Source organism: Dromiciops gliroides, chromosome 1 (genome assembly GCF_019393635.1).
Source record: "Dromiciops gliroides isolate mDroGli1 chromosome 1, mDroGli1.pri, whole genome shotgun sequence".
NCBI lineage: Eukaryota > Metazoa > Chordata > Mammalia > Microbiotheria > Microbiotheriidae > Dromiciops > Dromiciops gliroides.
The window spans coordinates 709,049,508-709,069,090 of NC_057861.1; the positions used below are offsets into that span (position 1 = coordinate 709,049,508).

Below are 19,583 nucleotides of genomic sequence, written 5' to 3' on the forward strand. Positions count from 1 at the left end.
CTAAATTCCTCTTATTTCAGTTCCCAGAAAGGCAGTCCCAAAGTGTTTTGCACCAATGCAATTCAGCTAAGTAAGTGCATTATCTCTGATACTGATAAGAACAACACTCATTGGTCTAAATTCTGCCATGGCTGTTCAATTTGACTCAATCCAACAAACATGTATTAAATATCTCAGGTTTTAGTAGAGGTTAAAAAAATGGAAACAGACCCTCCCCTCAAGGCACATGAATTGTACTCAAAGATTGAGCATATTTACAATTAAGTCAATATAAAATAGACATTCACAACCCTACAAATTTCAAGAGGGAGGTCTGGAGTTATTGGCCAATAGGTCAAGTAGGAGGTGGAACCTGAACTATACTTTGAAGGAAGCTAGTGATTCTGGGAGGCAGAAGCAAGGGGGTAATTACATGTCAGATGTAGGTGGGGAACCATGAGTGTGCAAAGGCACAGAAGTGGAAGATATTATGCTATATATGAGCAATAGTTAGAGGGACAGTTTGACTGGGATGGAGAGTGGATGGTGAGAAGTAAAATATGCAGTAAAAGTGGGAAGATAGGTAGGAACAAGACTGAGATAGCTGTGAATGCTGGCTTGATGATTCTGCATCTTAAAGTAAGAAACCATTGGCAATTTGTTTAAGAGGGAAGTGTCATGATCTGATCTGTGTTTTAGAAATAGGATTTGCCAGCTATGGGGAGGATGGGTTGGAAAAATAAGAGACTGAAGGCAGGAGACTAATGGGGAGGAGCTATTGCAATAGTCCAGGCAAGAAGTGATGAGAATATAATCTGCAATAGGAGCTATGTGAATGGGGAGAAGGGAGGTGGGTTTGAGGGACGTTATGGAGGTAGTATGAACAAGACCTGGCCACTCACTAGATATAGAGAAAGAGAAGAGTCAAGGATGACTCCAAGATTGTGAACCTGGATTCCTCTTCAACTTCTTTTTTTTTTTTGGGGGGGGGGAACCTCTTTGACTTCTACCCACTGTTCCTGGTTCTACCTACTGAGACCAAAGAGAAATATGTGAATCATGGTGCTATAAGGGTCATGGGTGTTGTCAACAGAAATGGGGAACCTTAGAGGAGGGATAGGTTTGTTATTTTTAAAAATCACTAATGTTACTTTATAATTGCACCCTATAGATTTAAAGTAAGTTATTTCCTGTAATTGGACTCAAATTATAATGCAATATATTTGGTTCTGTTTGTTTATATTGTTTCATTGGGTAGTTTTTCTCTTTGTTCTGTTCTATAAGAAAAATTACGGCTTTTAAAATTTTGCAGTAGATTCTTTTTTTATTAAACCAGAGATGTTTTAAAAATAGATTGTTTTTGCTGTCTCTTGTTTTTTATGTCACGTGGATTTTTCCCCTGCATCCCTCCCCTTCTCTTTCCCCAGAGAGCATTTCTCACTTGATTCTTTTGCACTTGAATGGCTTGCTCTTTTTCTTTCTAACACCCAGCATCATAACCTTGAATAATGGGGAAAAAATTCCACTCAAATGAGTGAAAATGACAGGAAAGGGTATTGCTTGTCGACCCTGGATTTTAAAGACCAAAGAATATTCATGAAAGGAAGAGACAAGGCAGTCAAACGAACAGAACAGTTGGGTCTAGCCCATTGTTGGAATATGAGCACCTTTTGAGGATATATAAGGAAAAGGCCAAGGCTAGAGAGCCTGCCAGTTCATGGTCAAAATACCAAGGACAGTTATGTTCTCTTCTCCTTTTCTCCTCTCCCACCTTTGTCCCCATTCCCCCTCCCAAATGAATTGAATCCATTATAGACTTTGTAATCCTGCGTCTTTCACCCTAAACATTTAAAATTATTATTCCTAGGTGTCCATAGGCTTCACCATTATGCCCAAGGGGTCTATAACCCACACTCACACACAGGTTTAAAAAAAGCCTCCTCTCTAGAGTAAGGATTCTTTTTTATTCACCTTTGTGGCTAGTCACACAATGTAGCTAGGTATCCCAGTGGATAGAACGGTGGACTTGGAATCAGGAAGACCAGTTCAAATCCTGCCCCAAATACTCACTTTACCCTGGACAAGTCACTTTAACCTCTGTCTGCCTTAGTTTCTTCAACTATAGAATGAAGATAATAAAAGCACCTACCCTTCAGAGCTGTTGGGAAGATAAATGAGATAAAGTACTTTGCAAACCTTTAAGTACTATATAAATCTTCATATGATCATTAGTTTTAATTTATCATTTTGTTTCTATGATGTATATTCACTTTAATGCCCACATATTAATTTTATGTCTATGACAGTATATTTATATGATTAATTTACTATATTAATGATAATTTATTGATAATACTAAATGTCCTATCAAACTGAACTAAACTGAAGAAAAATAAGATTAAGCCAGATTAGTGATCCCCAAACTTTCCCCAAAGAAATCTATTTTGTATCTATTTAAAGGGTTTTTTTTATTTTAATTAAATTTTTTTTTTGCAGGGCAATGGGGCTTAAGTTACTTGCCCAGGGTCACACAGCTAGTAAGTGTCAAGTGTCTGAGGCCGGATTTGAGCTCAGGTCCTCCTGAGTCCAGGGCAAGTGCTTTATCCACTGGGCCACCTAGCTGCCCCTGTTTAAAGTTTTAATATGATTTTGAAGGGCACTTGCCACCCACCCTGCTGCATCCTATACAGGGAGAATTAGTAGCCACCCCAAATGCTGAAAGGTCAATGGGGGAGGCCGCTCGGCTGCACTACTGCCCCTGGATTGACATATCAGGTGTACTCCTATGTTACGTGGAGCCAATAACGTCCACTTTCCTAATGACACTGCTGAAGACAGAGCAGCCCTTCCTGTCAAGTTCTCTTTTCCTGTGGAGGAGCACCAACTTCATCACACTTGACCATGGAAGATACAGAAGGGGGTTCATTTCCCAAGGCAGTTGGGGCACTTTCCAAGCACAAATTTCCTCTCCAAACTGCCTGTGCATCCTTAAGGAAAGAATACAGAAGATGACTCCTTATATTTAAGCAGCTTCTTGGCCCCAAGATGTTGAAATGTCACTTGAACTCTCCAGTCAAGGTCAGTCCCTTGTCATTTTGGTCAAATTCAGAAACCAGAAGGACCCAGAGACAGAGCCACTGATTAAATTCATCTTTGCCATTGACCTAGAAGAGCAAGAAAGCTCAGTCTACACTGAGGACTCTGAAAACTAACCTGTACCATAAAAGGTGCTAGGAATAAAGACTGAGGCTTGGTTTGTGAGTAGTATGAGAGACTTACCTGTAGCAATTGTTATTATAATTGTTGTAACTTCCCAGTGCGGTCAAGCATCCCAGGCAGATGGCATAGGAGAAAAATATCTGAGTTCCAGCATCTACCCAGACCTGCAGGGAGAGACCACAGGAATCACAGCAGAGGAGGGATCAGACAGGAGCAGACATAGGAGGAGATATTGCTTCTTGTTTGTCTCCTTGGGAAACCAGCTAGGATCAGAATTGAGAAATATTCATATAGTGGACCAATACACTTTTGGGGGTTTTTTTTGGGGGGGGGTTGTTTTTCGGGTTTTTCTTTTGTGAGGCAATTGGGGTTAAGTGGCTTGCCTAGGATCACACAGCTAGTAAGTGTTAAGTGTCTGAAGGCAGATTTGAACTCAGGTCCTCCTGACTCCAGGACCGGTGCTCTATCCACTATGCCACCTAGCTGCCCCCCAATACAGTTTTAAAAAAGAGAATGTGTTGTTCTTGGGTTTGGTTTAATAAGTAAAACATCTCAATTAATTTTAATTGGCTTCTTAATGAATCACAGGATTTTAAGAATTGGAAGTATGAATCCACCACAGTTTATCCAGCAACTCACTGCTTGGTCACTTCAGTGATAGAGAAATTGCTTCTTTGCCACAACTTCAATGACTAATTCGAATGTTTTTCTTTTTCTGTAAACCAATGCTATCATACACTCATTCATTCTGCAACAATTATTAAGCACCTATTTTATGCAGAGATCTAGGCTAGGTACAGCAGGTTATATAAAATTTAAATAAGACACAATCACTGCTCTGAAGGAGCTTGCAATGTAGTGGGGGAGATAAGAAACAAAAAGATGCAGCTATGACATAAAATACTATATGTAACTTAGAGAGATATAGAACTGAGGACAGAAGGGGAAGATTGTTATTAACAAGAGGCTGGTCACAGAAGGCTTCTGGGAGGAAGTTGCATTTTAGTTGGACTTTAAAGAATTAGTAAAAATGTAAATGTCAAAGTAGAGGAGGGAATACATTCTGTGCATAGGAAAAGATGTTAGAAGACACAAACAAAGAAATGTAAAAACTCATCACCTATTTAAGGTATGGCTAATGGTCCCATTTGGAGAGAGTATAGAGTAAGCATATGGAGAATTATATGAAATAAGGTTGGAAAAGTATGGTACCCAGCTATGGAGAACTGTGAATATTAGGCAAATAAGTTTGAACTTTATTGAATGGGCAATAAGGAGCCACTGGAGATGTTTGAGCAGAGAAGTGCATAAGAAAATTTAATCTAGCAGGGATATGAAGCATAGATTAGAAGGGGGAGCAAGTAGAGGAGAGAAGATCCATTTTGAAGAATCCTATTTTGATAATTCCATTGGCCAGTAATGAGGGCACTTATGCAGGTGGTAGCAATGAAATAGAAAGACACGGATGTAAAAATTTTATTACAGAGGTGGATATAAGAAATGAGGAAAGGGGGCAGCTAGGTGGCGCAGTGGATAGAGCACTGGCCCTGGAGTCAGGAGGACCTGAGTTCAAATCTAGCCTCAGACACGACACTAGCTGTGTGACCCTGAGCAAGTCACTTAACCACAATTTCCTCACCCCCCCCAAAAAAAAATGAGGAAGAAGAACCAACAGCAACAGTGAATGCAGTGTAGTATAATGGTTAAACTACTGTATTTAGATTGAAGAAGCACTTAGCTTCAGATTAAATACTACCTAACTGGTGAAATAGATTAATGTTTCTGTGTCTGTGTACTGATCTGTAAAAGGAGGGGAGGCGGGGGACAAGCATGTGGTGGCAGAGTAGACAGATCTCCTAACTTTCAGAACTTCACATGTTCTCTTTGGAAGCGTGGATAGCTAGGAAATCCATTTTGCACAACTACAAAATTGCGAACTGGAACTATGGTAAAGGGATTCATTTGAATCTTATCATGCCCTTGGTTGCCGTACAAATCAATCCAGGAGCAAGACTGGAAAAGGAGAGGTAGGACAGATGGATTGCTTTTGTTCTAGATTTCTGCCTTTATTTTCATAACTGCCAACAACAAAATTCCTGAATTTTGTTTGCTCTTCCAGTTAGCAATAAATCTTGTTAGTATAACAACAGAAGGAAAATAGTCAAGCAAAACTAAGTAACTATATCTGATAATTTATGAGATATCAAATACCTACCGTCCTCACCTTTTTACTGAGAGGAGGAAAGTGTATCTTATCATCTGTCCTCAGGAACTCAAATTGGTCATGCTACAATTAATCAGAGTAAAGCTATCTTTGACATTATTATTTTCATTTACATTATTACTCTGTGTGTGTGTATGTGTGTGTGTAGTTTTTTGGGGTTTTTTTGTTTTGTTTTGTTTTGTTTTTTTGATGAGGCATTTGGGGTTAAGTGACTTGCCCAGTGTCACACAGCTAGTAATTATTAAGTGTCTGATGCCGGATTTGAACTCAGGTCCTCCTGAATCCAGGGCTGGAGCTCTATCCACTGAGCCATCTAGCTGCCCCTGTAGTTTTCTTTTTAAAAATTTTATTGGCGAAGCCAAGATGGCAGAGGAAAGGCAGTGAGCTCCCAAACTCATGACACGATCACACCAAAAACTATCCAAATAATGCCATAGGAAAATGCCCAGAGCAGCAAAACTCACAGAAGAATGTGCTGAAATAATCTTCTAACCAAGAATGGCTTGGAAGGTCAGAAGGAGGGAGCTGCTGTGCTGATACAGGAGTTGAGCCCAACCCTACAGTCACCCTGACGCAGATCCAGGCCCAGGAAGGCCTCACCAGAGAAGGAGACCCCAGAGCCTCTGAATCAGCTAAAGCATCAGTGTCGTCTGAAACTAAGCTCACAGTCTGGTGAGTGGGCTGAGCCCTGGGCAGGAGTGAGACTACAGAGGTATATGCTGGTGCTAAGGCAGAATTTGGAGTTTACACCCCTGCTGAGAACCAGGAAGTAGGCCCGAGTAGCAGTGGCCCAGGTGGGGGGGTGGGGGTGGGCCACAGGCTCATCAGAGCTGACAACCACAACACACAAAGCTGGTTGATTAGCAAGTTGGTCTGGGGTCATCTAAGGACCAGGGAACAGGCTGGGCAAGGGAAGAACCTGATTCTCCTTATATCATACCACCTGGGACTTCTTAAGCTTGGGATACTGCAGCCCGGAAACAGTGCCCCACTTTAAGGAGATAAAAGTCTAGTAAAAGAAAGGCGGGGCAGCTAGATGGCGCGGTGGATAAAGCACTGGCTCTGGATTCAGGAGTACCTGAGTTCAAATCCAGCCTCAGACACTTGACACTTACTAGCTGTGTGACCATGGGCAAGTCACTTAATCCCCATTGCCCTGAAAACAAAACAAAAAAAAAACAAACAAAAAAAAGAAAGGCAAGATGAGCCGACAGAGAAAGGTGAGGACCATATAAAGTTTCTTCAGTAACAAGGAACACCAAGGGGCACCCTCAGAGGAAGATGTCAACATCAGGGCCCCCATATCTAAAGCTTCCAAGAAAAATACGAATTGGTCTCAGGCCACAGAGGTGCTCAAAAAGGACTTTGAAGATAAAGTTAGAGAGATAGAGGAAAAAATGGAAAGAGAAATGAGGGTAAAGCAGGAAAGATATGAGAAAAAAGTCAACAGCTTGAAAAGTCAAATTGGCCAAATGGAAAAGGAGGTACAAAAGCTCTCTGATGAAAATAATTGCCTAAGAATTAGGATTGAACAAATGGAATCCAGTGACTTTATGAGAAACCAAGACACAATAAAGCAAATCCAAATGAATAAAAAAATAGAGGGCAATGTGAAACATCTTCTGGGAAAAACTGCTGACCTGGAAAATAGGTCCAGGAGAGATAATTTGAAAATTATTGATCTACCTGAAAACCATGATCAAGGAAAGAGCTTAGACACCATCTTCCAAGATATTCTCAGGGAAAATTGCCCTGAAATTCTAGAAGAAGCTAAAATAGAAATTGAAAGAATCCACCGATCACCTCCAGAAAGAGATCCCCAAAGGAAAACTCCTAGGAATATTATAGCCAAATTCCAGAGCTCTCAGGTCAAGGAGAAAATATTGCAAGCTGCCAAAAAGAAAGAATTCAAGTACTGTGGAGCCCCAGTCATAATAGCACAAGATCTAGCAGCTTCTACATCAAAGGACCGGAGGGCATGGAATATGATATTCCAAAGGGCAAAGGAAATGGGATTACAACCAAGAATCACCTACCCAGAAAAACTTAGCTTTCAGCGGAAAAAATGGGACTTTAATGAAAAAGAAGACTTTCAGATATTTGTGATGAAAAGACCTGAACTGAATGGCAAATTTGACTTTCAAATATAAGACCCTAGAGAACCATAAAACATTGGAGCTGGGGGACATACCTGGGGTCATACTGTGGGCAACTGTCTTGTTTCTGAGGCCGGGTTTTGGCTGGGATCCCCCTGGGTCCAGGGATGATGCATTGTCCACTGTGTCACTTAGCTAGCTGATGACATCTTTAGGGTTAAATTGAGGGGTGAAGGGAATTCACTGGGGGAGGGGGAAGGGCAGAGGTGAAATCCTACATGAAAGAAACAGGAAAAGGCTTATGGAGTGGGGGAAGAGATGAGAGAGGAGCAGGGCAGTAAATGAATTTTATACTCATCAGAAAAGGCTCAAAGACCTTAAACTCAACAGAGCTGCCTCAAGGAGGGATGAACAGACACACTCAACTGGGTGGAGTAATCTGTTTAATCTGGGCAGTAAATGAGCCTAACACTCATCAGAATTGCCTCAAAGACCTCAATCTCATAAGAATTGGCTAAAGGAGGAAATAATGTACACACTCAATTGGGTGGAGTAATCTCTCTAACCCTGCAAGAAAATAAGAGGGGAAGGGGATAAAGAGAGAGGGACAAAAGAAGGAAGGGCAGAGTGGGGGAGGGGACAGACAGAAGCAAGTCCCTTTTGAAGAGTGATAGGATGAAAGAAGATGGATAATAGAATAAATATCATGGGGAAGGGAATAGGGTGGAAGGGAAACAGTTAACAATAGTAATCATGAAAAAGAGAAAAGGGGGAAAATTGTACAAAAAATATTTATAGCAGCTCTTGGTGGAGGCTAAGAATTGAAAATCAAGGGAATGTCCATCAATTGAGGAATGATAGAAAAAGCTGTGTTATATGATTGTAGTGGAATGGTATTGTGCTACAGGAAATGTCAAACAATCCCCCCAAAACCTGGAAAGACCAATGAACATCGATGTATAGTGAAGTGAGCAGAGCTGGGAGGACATTGTGTGTAGTGATAGCAGTATTATTCAATGAGCAATTGTGAATGACTTAACTACTCTCAGCAGTGCAATGATCCAAGACAATCTCAAGGAACTAATTAGGAAGCTTACTATGCACCCCTATAGAAAGAACTTATAGAACTTGTGGATTGTACACATATAACCTGATTGTGATCTTGTGGAGGGGGGAGGAAAGGGAGGGAGGGAGGGAGAAAAATTTGGAACTCTAAATCTTATGGAAATGAATATTGAATACTACCCTTACATGTAAGTGGAAAATAAAATAAATGTTTGTTGCTGAAAAAAAAATGAGGGGAGGGGGCAAACTTTATGAGCTCTCTGATCCCTTCTAACTCTAAACTTATGGTTAATTCTTAGACAATGGGAGACTGGATGACCAGTGGTTATAACTGGTAAAAACAGTTAACTCAGAAAGAAAGGTTTAGGGGGAAGATAATGATCTTACTTTTGAACATATTGAGTTTGAGGGACTGTGGAACTTCAAAATGGAAATGTAAGCCTGAATCTCTGGAGAAAGGGAGAGAGAGAGAGAGAGAGAGAGAGAGAGAGAGAGAGAGAGAGAGAGAGAGAGAGAGAGAGAGAGAGAGAGATGATTTGTTTACAGAAAGAAGGATGCATTCATTCAACAAACACTAAATGTGTATTATGTGTCGGGCACTGAAGATACAAGAATGAAAATGAAACAATCATTGCTCTCGAGAATTTTATGTTTCCATGGGTGGAAGTGATGGATACAGGTAAGTAAATATAAAATAGCAAGTGAATATAATGTGATTTCATGGCAGAGAGATGCCAACAACTAAGGAGGTTGGGATGGACCTTGTGTAGTTGGCACTTGGTTTGAGATCTGAAGAAAGCTAGATACCAAGAGGCAAAAGTGAGGAGGGGAGGCATTCCAGTTTTGGGGTATAGCTTATACAAAGATACAAAAATGAGAGATGGAATGCTGTATGCAGGGAAAAGCAAAGAGTCTAGTTTGACTGGACCAAAGAATGCATAAAAGGGAGTAATGTGAAATAAGTTTGGAAAGGAAGGCTAGAGGCAGATCGTGAAGGGCTTTAGATGCTAAGATGAGAATTTTGTATTTTATCCCAGAGACAATAAGGAGTCTCTCGATCTTTGTGAGCAGGGGAGTTCACTGGTCTGACCTGTGTGTTAGGGATATCAATTTGGCAGCTATTTTGAGGGTAGATTGGAAAGGGGAGAGACTTGACACAGGGAGACCAATGAGGAAGTTACTGTAATAGTCTACATAGTGTGGTAAAAAACAGAAGTTTTAGCTGAATCATTTGAGAGTTGAGCACATGCTACTGAAAAGTTTTTTTGAAGGACCACCCTTTTGGGGAGGAGACTGTGATGAACAGAGGTGTGCCTGCTGCTGCCCAGGAGAGCGTGGCCAAGTACGCTGTACTTCCGGGACGCCAACTTAAAACTGAGAGTGGGAACGGAAGTTGGTGCTCGGTCTCCCACACTCTAGCGGTGATGGCATGTTTTTGGTGACTGGCTCTGGTTCTCAGCCTGGCAGGCAGTTTTGGGATTGGGTGAGTTTTATAAAAGAATATAGACTAAGTTTAGATCTAAGATTTCTACTTTCCTATTTCCCTAATTGGTATCACCTGTTTGTTGTCTAAACAATAAAGGCTAATCCCTCACTGATTAAAAGCTCAGAGGCTTCTTTTTCTTAGTGGTCTGAGATATATATAAGGGGGAAAAGTTCAAAGGGGAGTTTAATGATCCAATTTTAAATCTCACAATAGGAAGTGATAAGGGTTTGGACTAGGGAAAAACAAACAAATGCAAGAGATGTTGTGGAAGTTTAAATGGTGAATCAGTCATCAGACATTTATTAAATGCCTACTATGTGCTATATGGCACAGTAGATAGAGTGCTTGGCCTGAAGTGAGAAAGACTCATCTTCTTGAATTCAAATCTGGTCTCAGAAACTTAGAAGCTGTGTGACCCTGAGCCAGTCACTTAACCCTGTTTGCCTTAGTTTCCTCATCTGTAAAATGATCTGGAGAAGGAAATGCCAAACCACTCCAGTATCTTTGCCAAGAAAACTCTACATAGGGTTGTGAAGATTTGGACACAACTGAAAACAACTGGACAACAACAAAAATGTGCCAGGCAGCATGCTAGGGGATGGGAAAATGAAGAAAGGCAAAAGTTCCTGTTCTCAAGAACCTCAGTGTAGTGATGACTTGACAGCTGATTAGATATAGTGGATGAGGCAGAGGGTAGAGTTGAGAGTGACTCTGAGGTTGAATGACCCTGGGTAAGTAGAACAATGGTGAGACCCTTAACAGAAAAAAGGGAAACTAGGAAGAGGGAAGAGAAGAAATAATGAACTCAATTTTGAATGTATTGAGTTTGAGGTGCCTTAGGACACCCAATTGGAAATGTCCAATAGGCAGTTGCAGATGTGGATCTCTGGTGCCTCACACACAGTTGGCATTTAAAACAACATTTGTTGATTGATTGATTGGTTGATTGATTGGCATTCAAGGGAAAGGGCTGGGCAAGTGACAGACATTTGGGAATTGTTTTCCTCTAAAGATAGGAATGGAAGCTATATGAGGGAATGGGATTGCTGAGGTACAGAGTTTAGAAATTGTTTGAAGAGAAATGGGTTGAACCTTGGGGAGGAGACCCACTTTTTGGGAAAGAAAAGTAAGAAAAGAGAGAGAGAAAAGCAATTGCATGAAAAGCAGGAGAACCAAGTGCATTTGATGCCTCTAAAGTTAAAGGAAACAATTCCCATTAGGCAGGATAGTGGGTGATAGTGTTAAATATTGTAGGGAAGAATGACTGAGAAACCCAAGTTAATTCTGTTCATTAGGAGGCCATTGGCACTCTACGAGAGAACAAATTCAGTAGCATAGGGACAAAAGCCAGAGTGCAGGGCATTGAATAGAGAGAAGGCAAGGAGCAAGTAGAGTCATACATAATTTTAGGGCATATACAACCTTTTCCCAGAAGTTTAACTATGAAAGATGAGACAAATAGTAGCAGGAGAGATTAGATGGTTCAGAAAATACATATTTAGGATTGGGGAGACCTGAGCATGTGAGTGGGCAGATATAGGCAGAGTATCTTGGAGCCAGTAGAGAGACAAAGAATGAAGAAAGGGGGAAATCAATGGAACAGGGTCTGGAAGAAGGATAAGGTTAAGGACATAGCAGGGTTAATGTTAATGAAGAAGAGGGATACGTCTTTTGTGCTGAGAGAGAGAGAGAGAGAGAGAGAGAGAGAGAGAGAGAGAAGAGAGAAGAGAGAAGAGAGTGGGTGACAATGAAAGTACAGAAGAGTTTGCTCAGTCCCTCTAATCAGTCCAGGCTAAGAACGGGGCTCGTCAGCTGAGTAAAGGAAATCTCTTCACAATGACCTACCCCAAAGTCAATCTCATGTAACCACAGAACTCTAAGAGACCACGGTTATCGTTTTGTCCAGACTTTTTAACCTTTCTTGTATCATGGACCCCTTCTGGTAGTCTGGTAAAGCCTATAGGCCTCTTTTCAGAATAAAGTTTTTAATTGTACAAAGTAAATTTGCCAGAATGTAATAAGATTACAAAGGGAAAAAAAAGATTAATGAAAATAAAGATGCATTGTTTTCCACATCAAAGACCCTAAAATCTCTCCATGGACCAGGTTCTGATGCCAGTAGGTTTAGAACCCTTGATCTGGCCCAACATTCTTATTTAACAATTGAGGAAATTGAGGCCCAGAAAGGGAAGTGACTCACCCAAGGTCAAACCACATAAAGGAGATGGAGCTTTACGTATTATTGAAGAAAACTTTGGTCTTGAGAACTGCTTGATATTTTTGTGTTTTAGAAGAAGCCTTGGCTATTTCTTGGGGATTAAATGGTTCTGGGGCTGTCACACTAAATCAAATAAGGCCAACTACCTCTCAAAGAGGGGGAAACTGGGTAGCAGAAACTCATTGACAGACAAGCTGTTTCACAGGATTGGGCACTTTCAAAACTCTGCACACAGCACAGGTCAACTGAAAAAAAAAAGGTTTTTTTTTTAGTTTTCAATAACAACCACAAGAGTTGAAAAAAAACAAACCCCAAACCCCAACTACCATGGAAGCTGGGTCAGCAGTTGGGTCACTCCCTGTTCCCTCGGCTGTACCTCAACTTGTTGAATGGGGGGCGTTCCGGCAGTCAGAGCCCTGGCCTGTCCACATTCCAGGGTTGTTCCAGTTCTAAGCTACTGAACTGAGCTGCATGGGAATAGAATGGTGGAAAAGAGCTGCCCTCCGGATGGGAGGGAGAGAAAGCCCAGCTCTCCCATCTCATTTTGAAGAAGTAATGGGACTTCATAGCTCATTTTGCCATAACTTTTTCCGGGGGTGCCTTTGAGTTTTTGTAAGGTGTGTGATGGAAATAGCAGTGGACTGGGAGCAGGAAGATCAGATTCAAACCTACGCTCCACCACTTATTTCTGTGTGTCCTAGGGCAAGTCTTTGTTTCCTTGTCAGTCAAATTAAGGGATTGGACTAGATAATCCATCAGGTCCCTTCTAGTTCTAAGTCTTATGAATTTATAAAGAGAATAACAATTATAACACATTGATAAGGCATTTTATAATTATGAATGACTTTCTTGCCAAAATTTCATTTGATTCTTACAATCATCCAGTGTAGTCATGAAATACAAATCTTGATACTTTTATTTTACAGATTAGGCAAATGAGACTCAGGGACATGATATGACTTCCTTATGGTCACATGAATAATAAGTGACAGGACTGGTATTTGAGCTCAGGTCTTCATATATACTTATACTTATTTGTGCCTAGCTTATTTTTCTTATTAGATCTGCTAAGAGCAGATTGTTTTGTCTTCTGTCGCCCTCCTCCCACCTCCATAATGCCCTCTCTTCTTCATTCATCCCTTTATTTCACTTCCCTCTCCTTTTCTCCCCATCCCTTCCTTTCTCTTCCTATATTTTCTTCCATGATAGTCTCTCATCCACTTCCATGGTCCTCAACTGTCACCTTTCAAGTCTCTATCACTAGTTTTGATATCTTTCCTACATTCTGGATTTGCATCTCCAAGTTCCTACTCAATCTGGCCACCAAGATGTTCCACTGGGACCTCATAGTCAACAAAGATAGTCAGAATCCAAAAAAAAAAAAAGTCAACAAACTAGTATCATGGACTCAATCCAATAAGATGAACGTTATTATGGAGAAATGTACGCTTGAATTGTGGAAAATCAGTTGCATAAGCATTATCTGATAAATAGGAAGGAAGGAAGGAAGGAAGGAAGGAAGGAAGGAAGGAAGGAAGGAAGGAAGGAAGGAAGGAAGGAAGGAAGGAAGGAAGGAAGGAAGGAAGGAAAAAGCATTTATTAAGCACTTACATGACTAATATTTTGCTAAGCTGTGGAGGTAAAAATAAAAATCAAAGACAGACCTTTCCCTCAAAGAGTCTAACAGGGGAGACAAATCAATTATTGTATACACACAGATACAGACACACACAGAGAATCCTGGTTCTCAAGAAATTCACTGTCTGGTGAAGGAGATGACATACAAACAATGATGAACAAATAAGATATGATAAGATATGTTCAAGACATACAGGATAAATTGAAGTTAGAGAGGGAAAGCACCAGACTTAAGAAGGATTGGTGTGGGGGGGAGGGGCGGGGAGTAGCTAGATGGCGCAGTGGATAGAGCACCGGCCCTGGAGTCAGGAGTACCTGAGTTCAAATCTGGCCTCAGACACTTAACACTTACTAGCTGTGTGACCCTGGGCAAGTCACTTAACCCCAATTGCCTCACTAAAAGAAAAAAAAAGAATGATTGGGAAAGTCTGTTGCAGAAGATAGGATTTTATCTAGCACAAGAATGAAGCCAACAGACAGAGATGAGGCAGGAGAGAATTCCATCATGGCACACAGCCAGTGAAAATGCATGGAGTTGGGGCAGCTAGATGGCACAGTGGATAGAGCACTGGCCCTGGAGTCAGGAGTACCTGAGTTCAAATCCGGCTTCAGACACTTAACACTTACTAGCTGTGTGACCCTGGGCAAGTCACTTAACCCCAATTGCCTCACACAAAAACAAAAACAAAAACAAACAAAAAAAAAGAAAATGCATGGAGTCAGGTGGTAGATTGTAATATATGAGGAGTATCAAGAAGACCAACATTACTGGAGTGGAAGAAGACAAAAAAGGAGGAATGGATGAGCTCCTAAAGGCTTTTAAAAGACAAACATATGTACAATGAATGAATGGATGGATGGATGGATGGATGGATGGATGGATGGATGGATGGATGGATGGATGGATGGATGGATGGATAGAAGGATGGATGCATGGAAGGAAGGAAGGAAGGAAGGAAGGAAGGAAGGAAGGAAGGAAGGAAGGAAGGAAAGAAGGAAGGAAGGATGGATGGATAGGGTATTTTTATGTGGAAAATCACAAGCATGATAAGATGATTTATAGAGCAATGGATAGACATGTCTTGTTGATTTTGTTCCTGCTCCTACAGCAAGACTTGGAAAGGATGGTGGGGTAGGGGACAAGGCAGGCAGAATGGAAAGCATACAATGGTATGACAGGAAAGGACCAGAGTGTACAGTGGTAAAGTTGGGGCCAGCTACATAATGCAAATGCTTGTCGGTCAATAGCACAGGAGCCCTGGGCAGGTGATGGTGCATGGAGTAGAAGTTGGGATCTGAGCACAATAGCTTGGCTGGAAGCTGATCTCAGTCTGGGTCAGGTGAAATTTGGTAGATATGGTGAACTCCCACCATTAGAAGCACCCTGGTCCTCCTTCCATTTATCTCCTTTCTGGCTCCTGGCTATCTAGAACCTATTCAGGCTACTTGACTGCTCACAGAGCTTGGATGAGACAGGAGTCACCAACTTTATTCTGGTGAAATGGAGGACCACTAGACCTGGAGAGGTTGGCAGGGTATTATTACCACTTGACCTAACACTATAATATCCTAATCTGGGTTCAAATTCTACCTCAGCTACTTACTGGGTGACATTAAACAAGGCACTCAACCTCTCTGGGTCTCAGTTTCCTTATCTGTAAAATAAGGGAGATTGACTAGGCAATCTATAAGGTCCTTTGTAACTCTAGTATTCTATCATACTGTGAGCTGCTTCCTACCTATATCCGCTTAGAATTTGTGTTTAGGGAACAGAGGAAGAAAATTCATAATTCAGGAAATGGCAAAAAAACAAACAGAAGAAATGGAGTGAATTCAGGAAGGCCTAGAATAAAATTCCATTTCAGACATTTACTAGCTGTATGACCTTGGATAAGTCACTTAACTTCTTTGTGCCTCAGTTTCCCATACCTTTAAAGTGAAGGGGTTAGAGCTGATCACTTCTAAGGTCCTTTCTGGCTCTAAATCTATGATTGTATTATCCTTTGATAAAACCCTTTGATATACATACAGTCAGATTCATCAGCTTTTGGTCCATCAAGTGATTTCTGTCAAAGAATCTACATATATTTACTAAGCAAATACTCTGTCCCTTCACTTTCCTAGAAGATATTGGGCAGAAAAAAAAATAAGAAAAGATTTTCTCCAAGGATTCCCATTAGAATGCTCCCTTTGTGGGGAGGTATTCCATGGGCTCATTTTCCACTATCAGAACAATCCCACTAGTATATAACATCTCTTCCAACTTTAACATTCTAGTATTTTCAGAAGTATTTCATATATTTACTCATTCAGCAAACATTTATTAAAAAACTAGATACTGGAGAGAATACAAAGTGAGATCTGCCCCTGCCCTCAAGGTTCTTATAGTCTCTAACTTTGCTTCCCAACCCCTCAAACAGGTTGGCTGGACGACCATTGATTAGCAATGTTGGAGAAGGGATTCCTGGAGTTGGTGGGAGGCTGGAATCGATGGTCTCTTAGGTCCTTTCCAACTCTTAAGATTCTCCAAGACTCTGCTTCTCACCCCTGGCACCAAGTACTGGATGAGGCAGCCAACTTTTTTGTTGTTGTTCAATTTGAGAGCATCTTGTGGTTCCCAAAGTCTTGCCAAGCAAATCTATTGAAATGGCCAATAAAAAAGCCAGGCCCAATATCACACGTGGAAGCTGACCGTCACCAGCAAAAAGCAACTGAGAGCAGAAAATGGTGAGGGGGTGGGATTTTCTTTCTGCGGTTTACTATCCAGGGTTATTTTTTTTCCTTTCTCTTTCTTTAAAACACACACACACACACACACACACACACACACACACACACACACACACAACTTTTGTAAGCTAAGCTTTCACTTAAGGAGAAAACACAACTTATATGGCCGGGGGGGGGGGGGGGGGGGCGCGGAATGGCTAAATCAAGCTCTTTCTTTCCATCCTCTCCAGTGACTGAGATTCTCAAAAGATTCAAAGTGGGTTAGGAGAAGAATAAAACAGTCATGTTTCCAGTATCTACCTGACAACAGCTTTTGTAGGAGTGAATAATTACATGGGAATCACTTCCTCTCCACCTCTCTTTCAGAATTCTCAGGGTTGCTAGGCACTCACTCTCCCACCTTCTGCTAATGCCACATACAGACGCCCATGAATACAGTATGTCCTTTATGAGGAAAGGGGAGATGGGGAGAAGGATTCAAATACCCAATTTTTTTTTTTTTTGGCTTATTCATGTTGGCCTTCAGAGGGAGAAAGCTTAGCTTCTTTGGACATATTTAAATGCTAATGCTCTCAACACAATCAGTGGGAATGGCTTGGTGGTAAAGGGGTCAGAGATCATCCTGACATGGAAGATGTCATACTGTGACTATGTTCCACTGATGTGTCCAGGCAGCACCTTTGGGGAGTCACCCCGGCTCTTGGGTTGACTCTGGGCTCCCACCTGGGCCAGGGCCAAAGTTAGATTCTGGAGTCTGGCTTGGGGTCAAGGCTAGTGCCAGTAAAATGTCATCAGATTGGGGCAGGTAGGTGGTACAGTGGATAAAACACTGGCCCTGGATTCAGGAGGACCTGAGTTCAAATCTGGCCTCAGACACTTGACACTTACTAGCTGTGTGAACCTGGGCAAGTCACTTAACCCCAATTACCTCACCTCCCCCCCCAAAAAAAAGACTAAAACTAAAAAATGTCATCAGATTGAAATGCTGAACTTTGGCGGATGAAGGAACTATTCAGTTCAGTTCTAGGGAGAGGTAACGGGTGTAAACTGACCTTGCTGCCCCTTCTCTCTAATGTATACCACTGAGCACCAGCCATGGCAGCCGGCCTTCTGTCACCTTGGCCCCGCAAAGGAGAACATGAAAATGTTGAGTGAAGGAGTAAAGGGGAGGGGTTATGAAGAGGCAAGGGGTGGAGTTAGGGGGATGGAAGTGCAGATCAAGAGCAAAGGGCACAGGCCCTCACTGCCCAAGTGTTTAGGAAGGCCAGAAATGATTACAATGATTACAATGAAATCTTGTCTTGGTACAAGTTTTTATGCTTTTTGAAGTCTTCAACTCAGGAGGAGGTAAAGACAATCCAAAGCCCTAGGTTCAAATGCTGGCTCTTCGACTCCCCTTAGACTCTTCTTAAGCCTTAGTTCTTTCACCTATAAAATGAGAGGAGTTGAACCATATGGCCTCAGGTAGCTTCTGCCTGGAAATCTGTGACCTTGTATATAGTTCTATAGGAACATGTTGTCTTTCCAATTAGAATATAGGATCCTTGAGGACAGTGGCTCTTTTTTGTTTTGTTTTGTTTTGTTTTGTGGGGCAATGAGGGTTAAGTGACTTGCCCAGGGTCACACAGCTAATAAGTGTTAAGTGTCTGAGGCTGGCTTTGAACTCAGGTCCTCCTGACTCCAGGGCCAGTGCTCTATCCACTGCACCACCTAGCTACCCCTACAGTGGCTCTTTTTTATTTTTATTTTTTCCCCTTTAGTATCCTCAGTGCTTAGGATAGCGCTTGGCGAATAGAATCACTTAATAAATAAGTGCCTGTTGGGTGATTCATTAGCGATCTTATGATCTCATTTGGTACCCACAGAGGTAAGCTGGCCAGGCATTAAGTGGAAAGTATCTTGGTTATAGAGTTTGATGAGCCTGAGCCTGACACAGGGTGTCCCAAAAGTCTTGGTGCAGATTAAGCTACTAAAGCTTAATGTATCTGTGTGATTCTTTGTGTGTATATGCATAAGTGTATGTATATATACATATACCCACATATATGCATATATACGTGTCTATATCCTTAGAGGTCATCTAGTCTATGCCCTCTTTTTTGGTTTTTGTTTTGTTTTTGTTTTTGGTGAGGCAATTGGGGTTAAGTGACTTGCCCAGGGTCACACCGCTAGTTTTAAGTGTCTGAGGCCAAATTTGAACTCAGGTTCTCCTGAATCCAAGACCAGTGTTCTTTCCACTGCACCACCTAGCTGCCCCTCTATGCCCTCTTTTTATAGATGTGCAAACTGAAGTAAGAGAGATAAAATGACTTGCCCACTGTCCTCTCTGAACTTACTCTTCTCATCTTTAAAATGGAGAGGACACTACCTACCCTGCCAACCTCAATGTATTGCTGGGAGGAACAGATGAGAAGAGGCTTGCAAAACGTTTTGTGATTATGAACACTGTTGTTTCATGACCTCATTTGGAGTTTTACAGGCAATGACTCTGGAGTGGTTTGAGGCATTATTACACCCATTTTCCCCCCAGAAGGAAACAGAATCAGAGGAATTTTGAACTGGAATGGATCTGAGATCTAGTCTTCATTTTACAGATGAAGATACTGATTTGAATCCAGGTCCTCCAACGTCTGGTCCAGTGTGCTCTTTTCTGATGCACCCCGGGCTTCCTTAAAGTGACAAATATTGGCCACAAGCTTGAATTCCTGTAGAAGTCCCCTTTGCCATCCCTGTTTGCAAATGCCACCACGACTTGAGCTGGGACTGACTGGAATCATGCTGGATCTTTCTTTCATCCTGGGGAGCTGCCTGCTGCTCGTGGTGCCAGTCTTGAGCAACACTAAGATCCTGGCTCTGGTTTGCTAATCCATCACTGAACCACCAGGTCCTTCCAAAGTTGTCACAGAGGCTTTGGGAGCAGGAAAGGGT

The 19,583-nt window shown here is 41.6% G+C and overlaps 1 protein-coding gene across 1 annotated transcript in view; it reads right to left on the reverse strand.

Moving 5' to 3' along the window:
* Positions 1 to 19,583, reverse strand: part of SLC6A11 (solute carrier family 6 member 11) — a 174,580-nt gene that overhangs the window by 35,264 nt on the left and 119,733 nt on the right. The window contains exon 7 of the mRNA XM_043963677.1: positions 3,259 to 3,362. Coding sequence (XP_043819612.1) covers positions 3,259 to 3,362 — 104 coding nt within the window. The remainder of the gene's footprint in view (positions 1 to 3,258; positions 3,363 to 19,583) is intronic.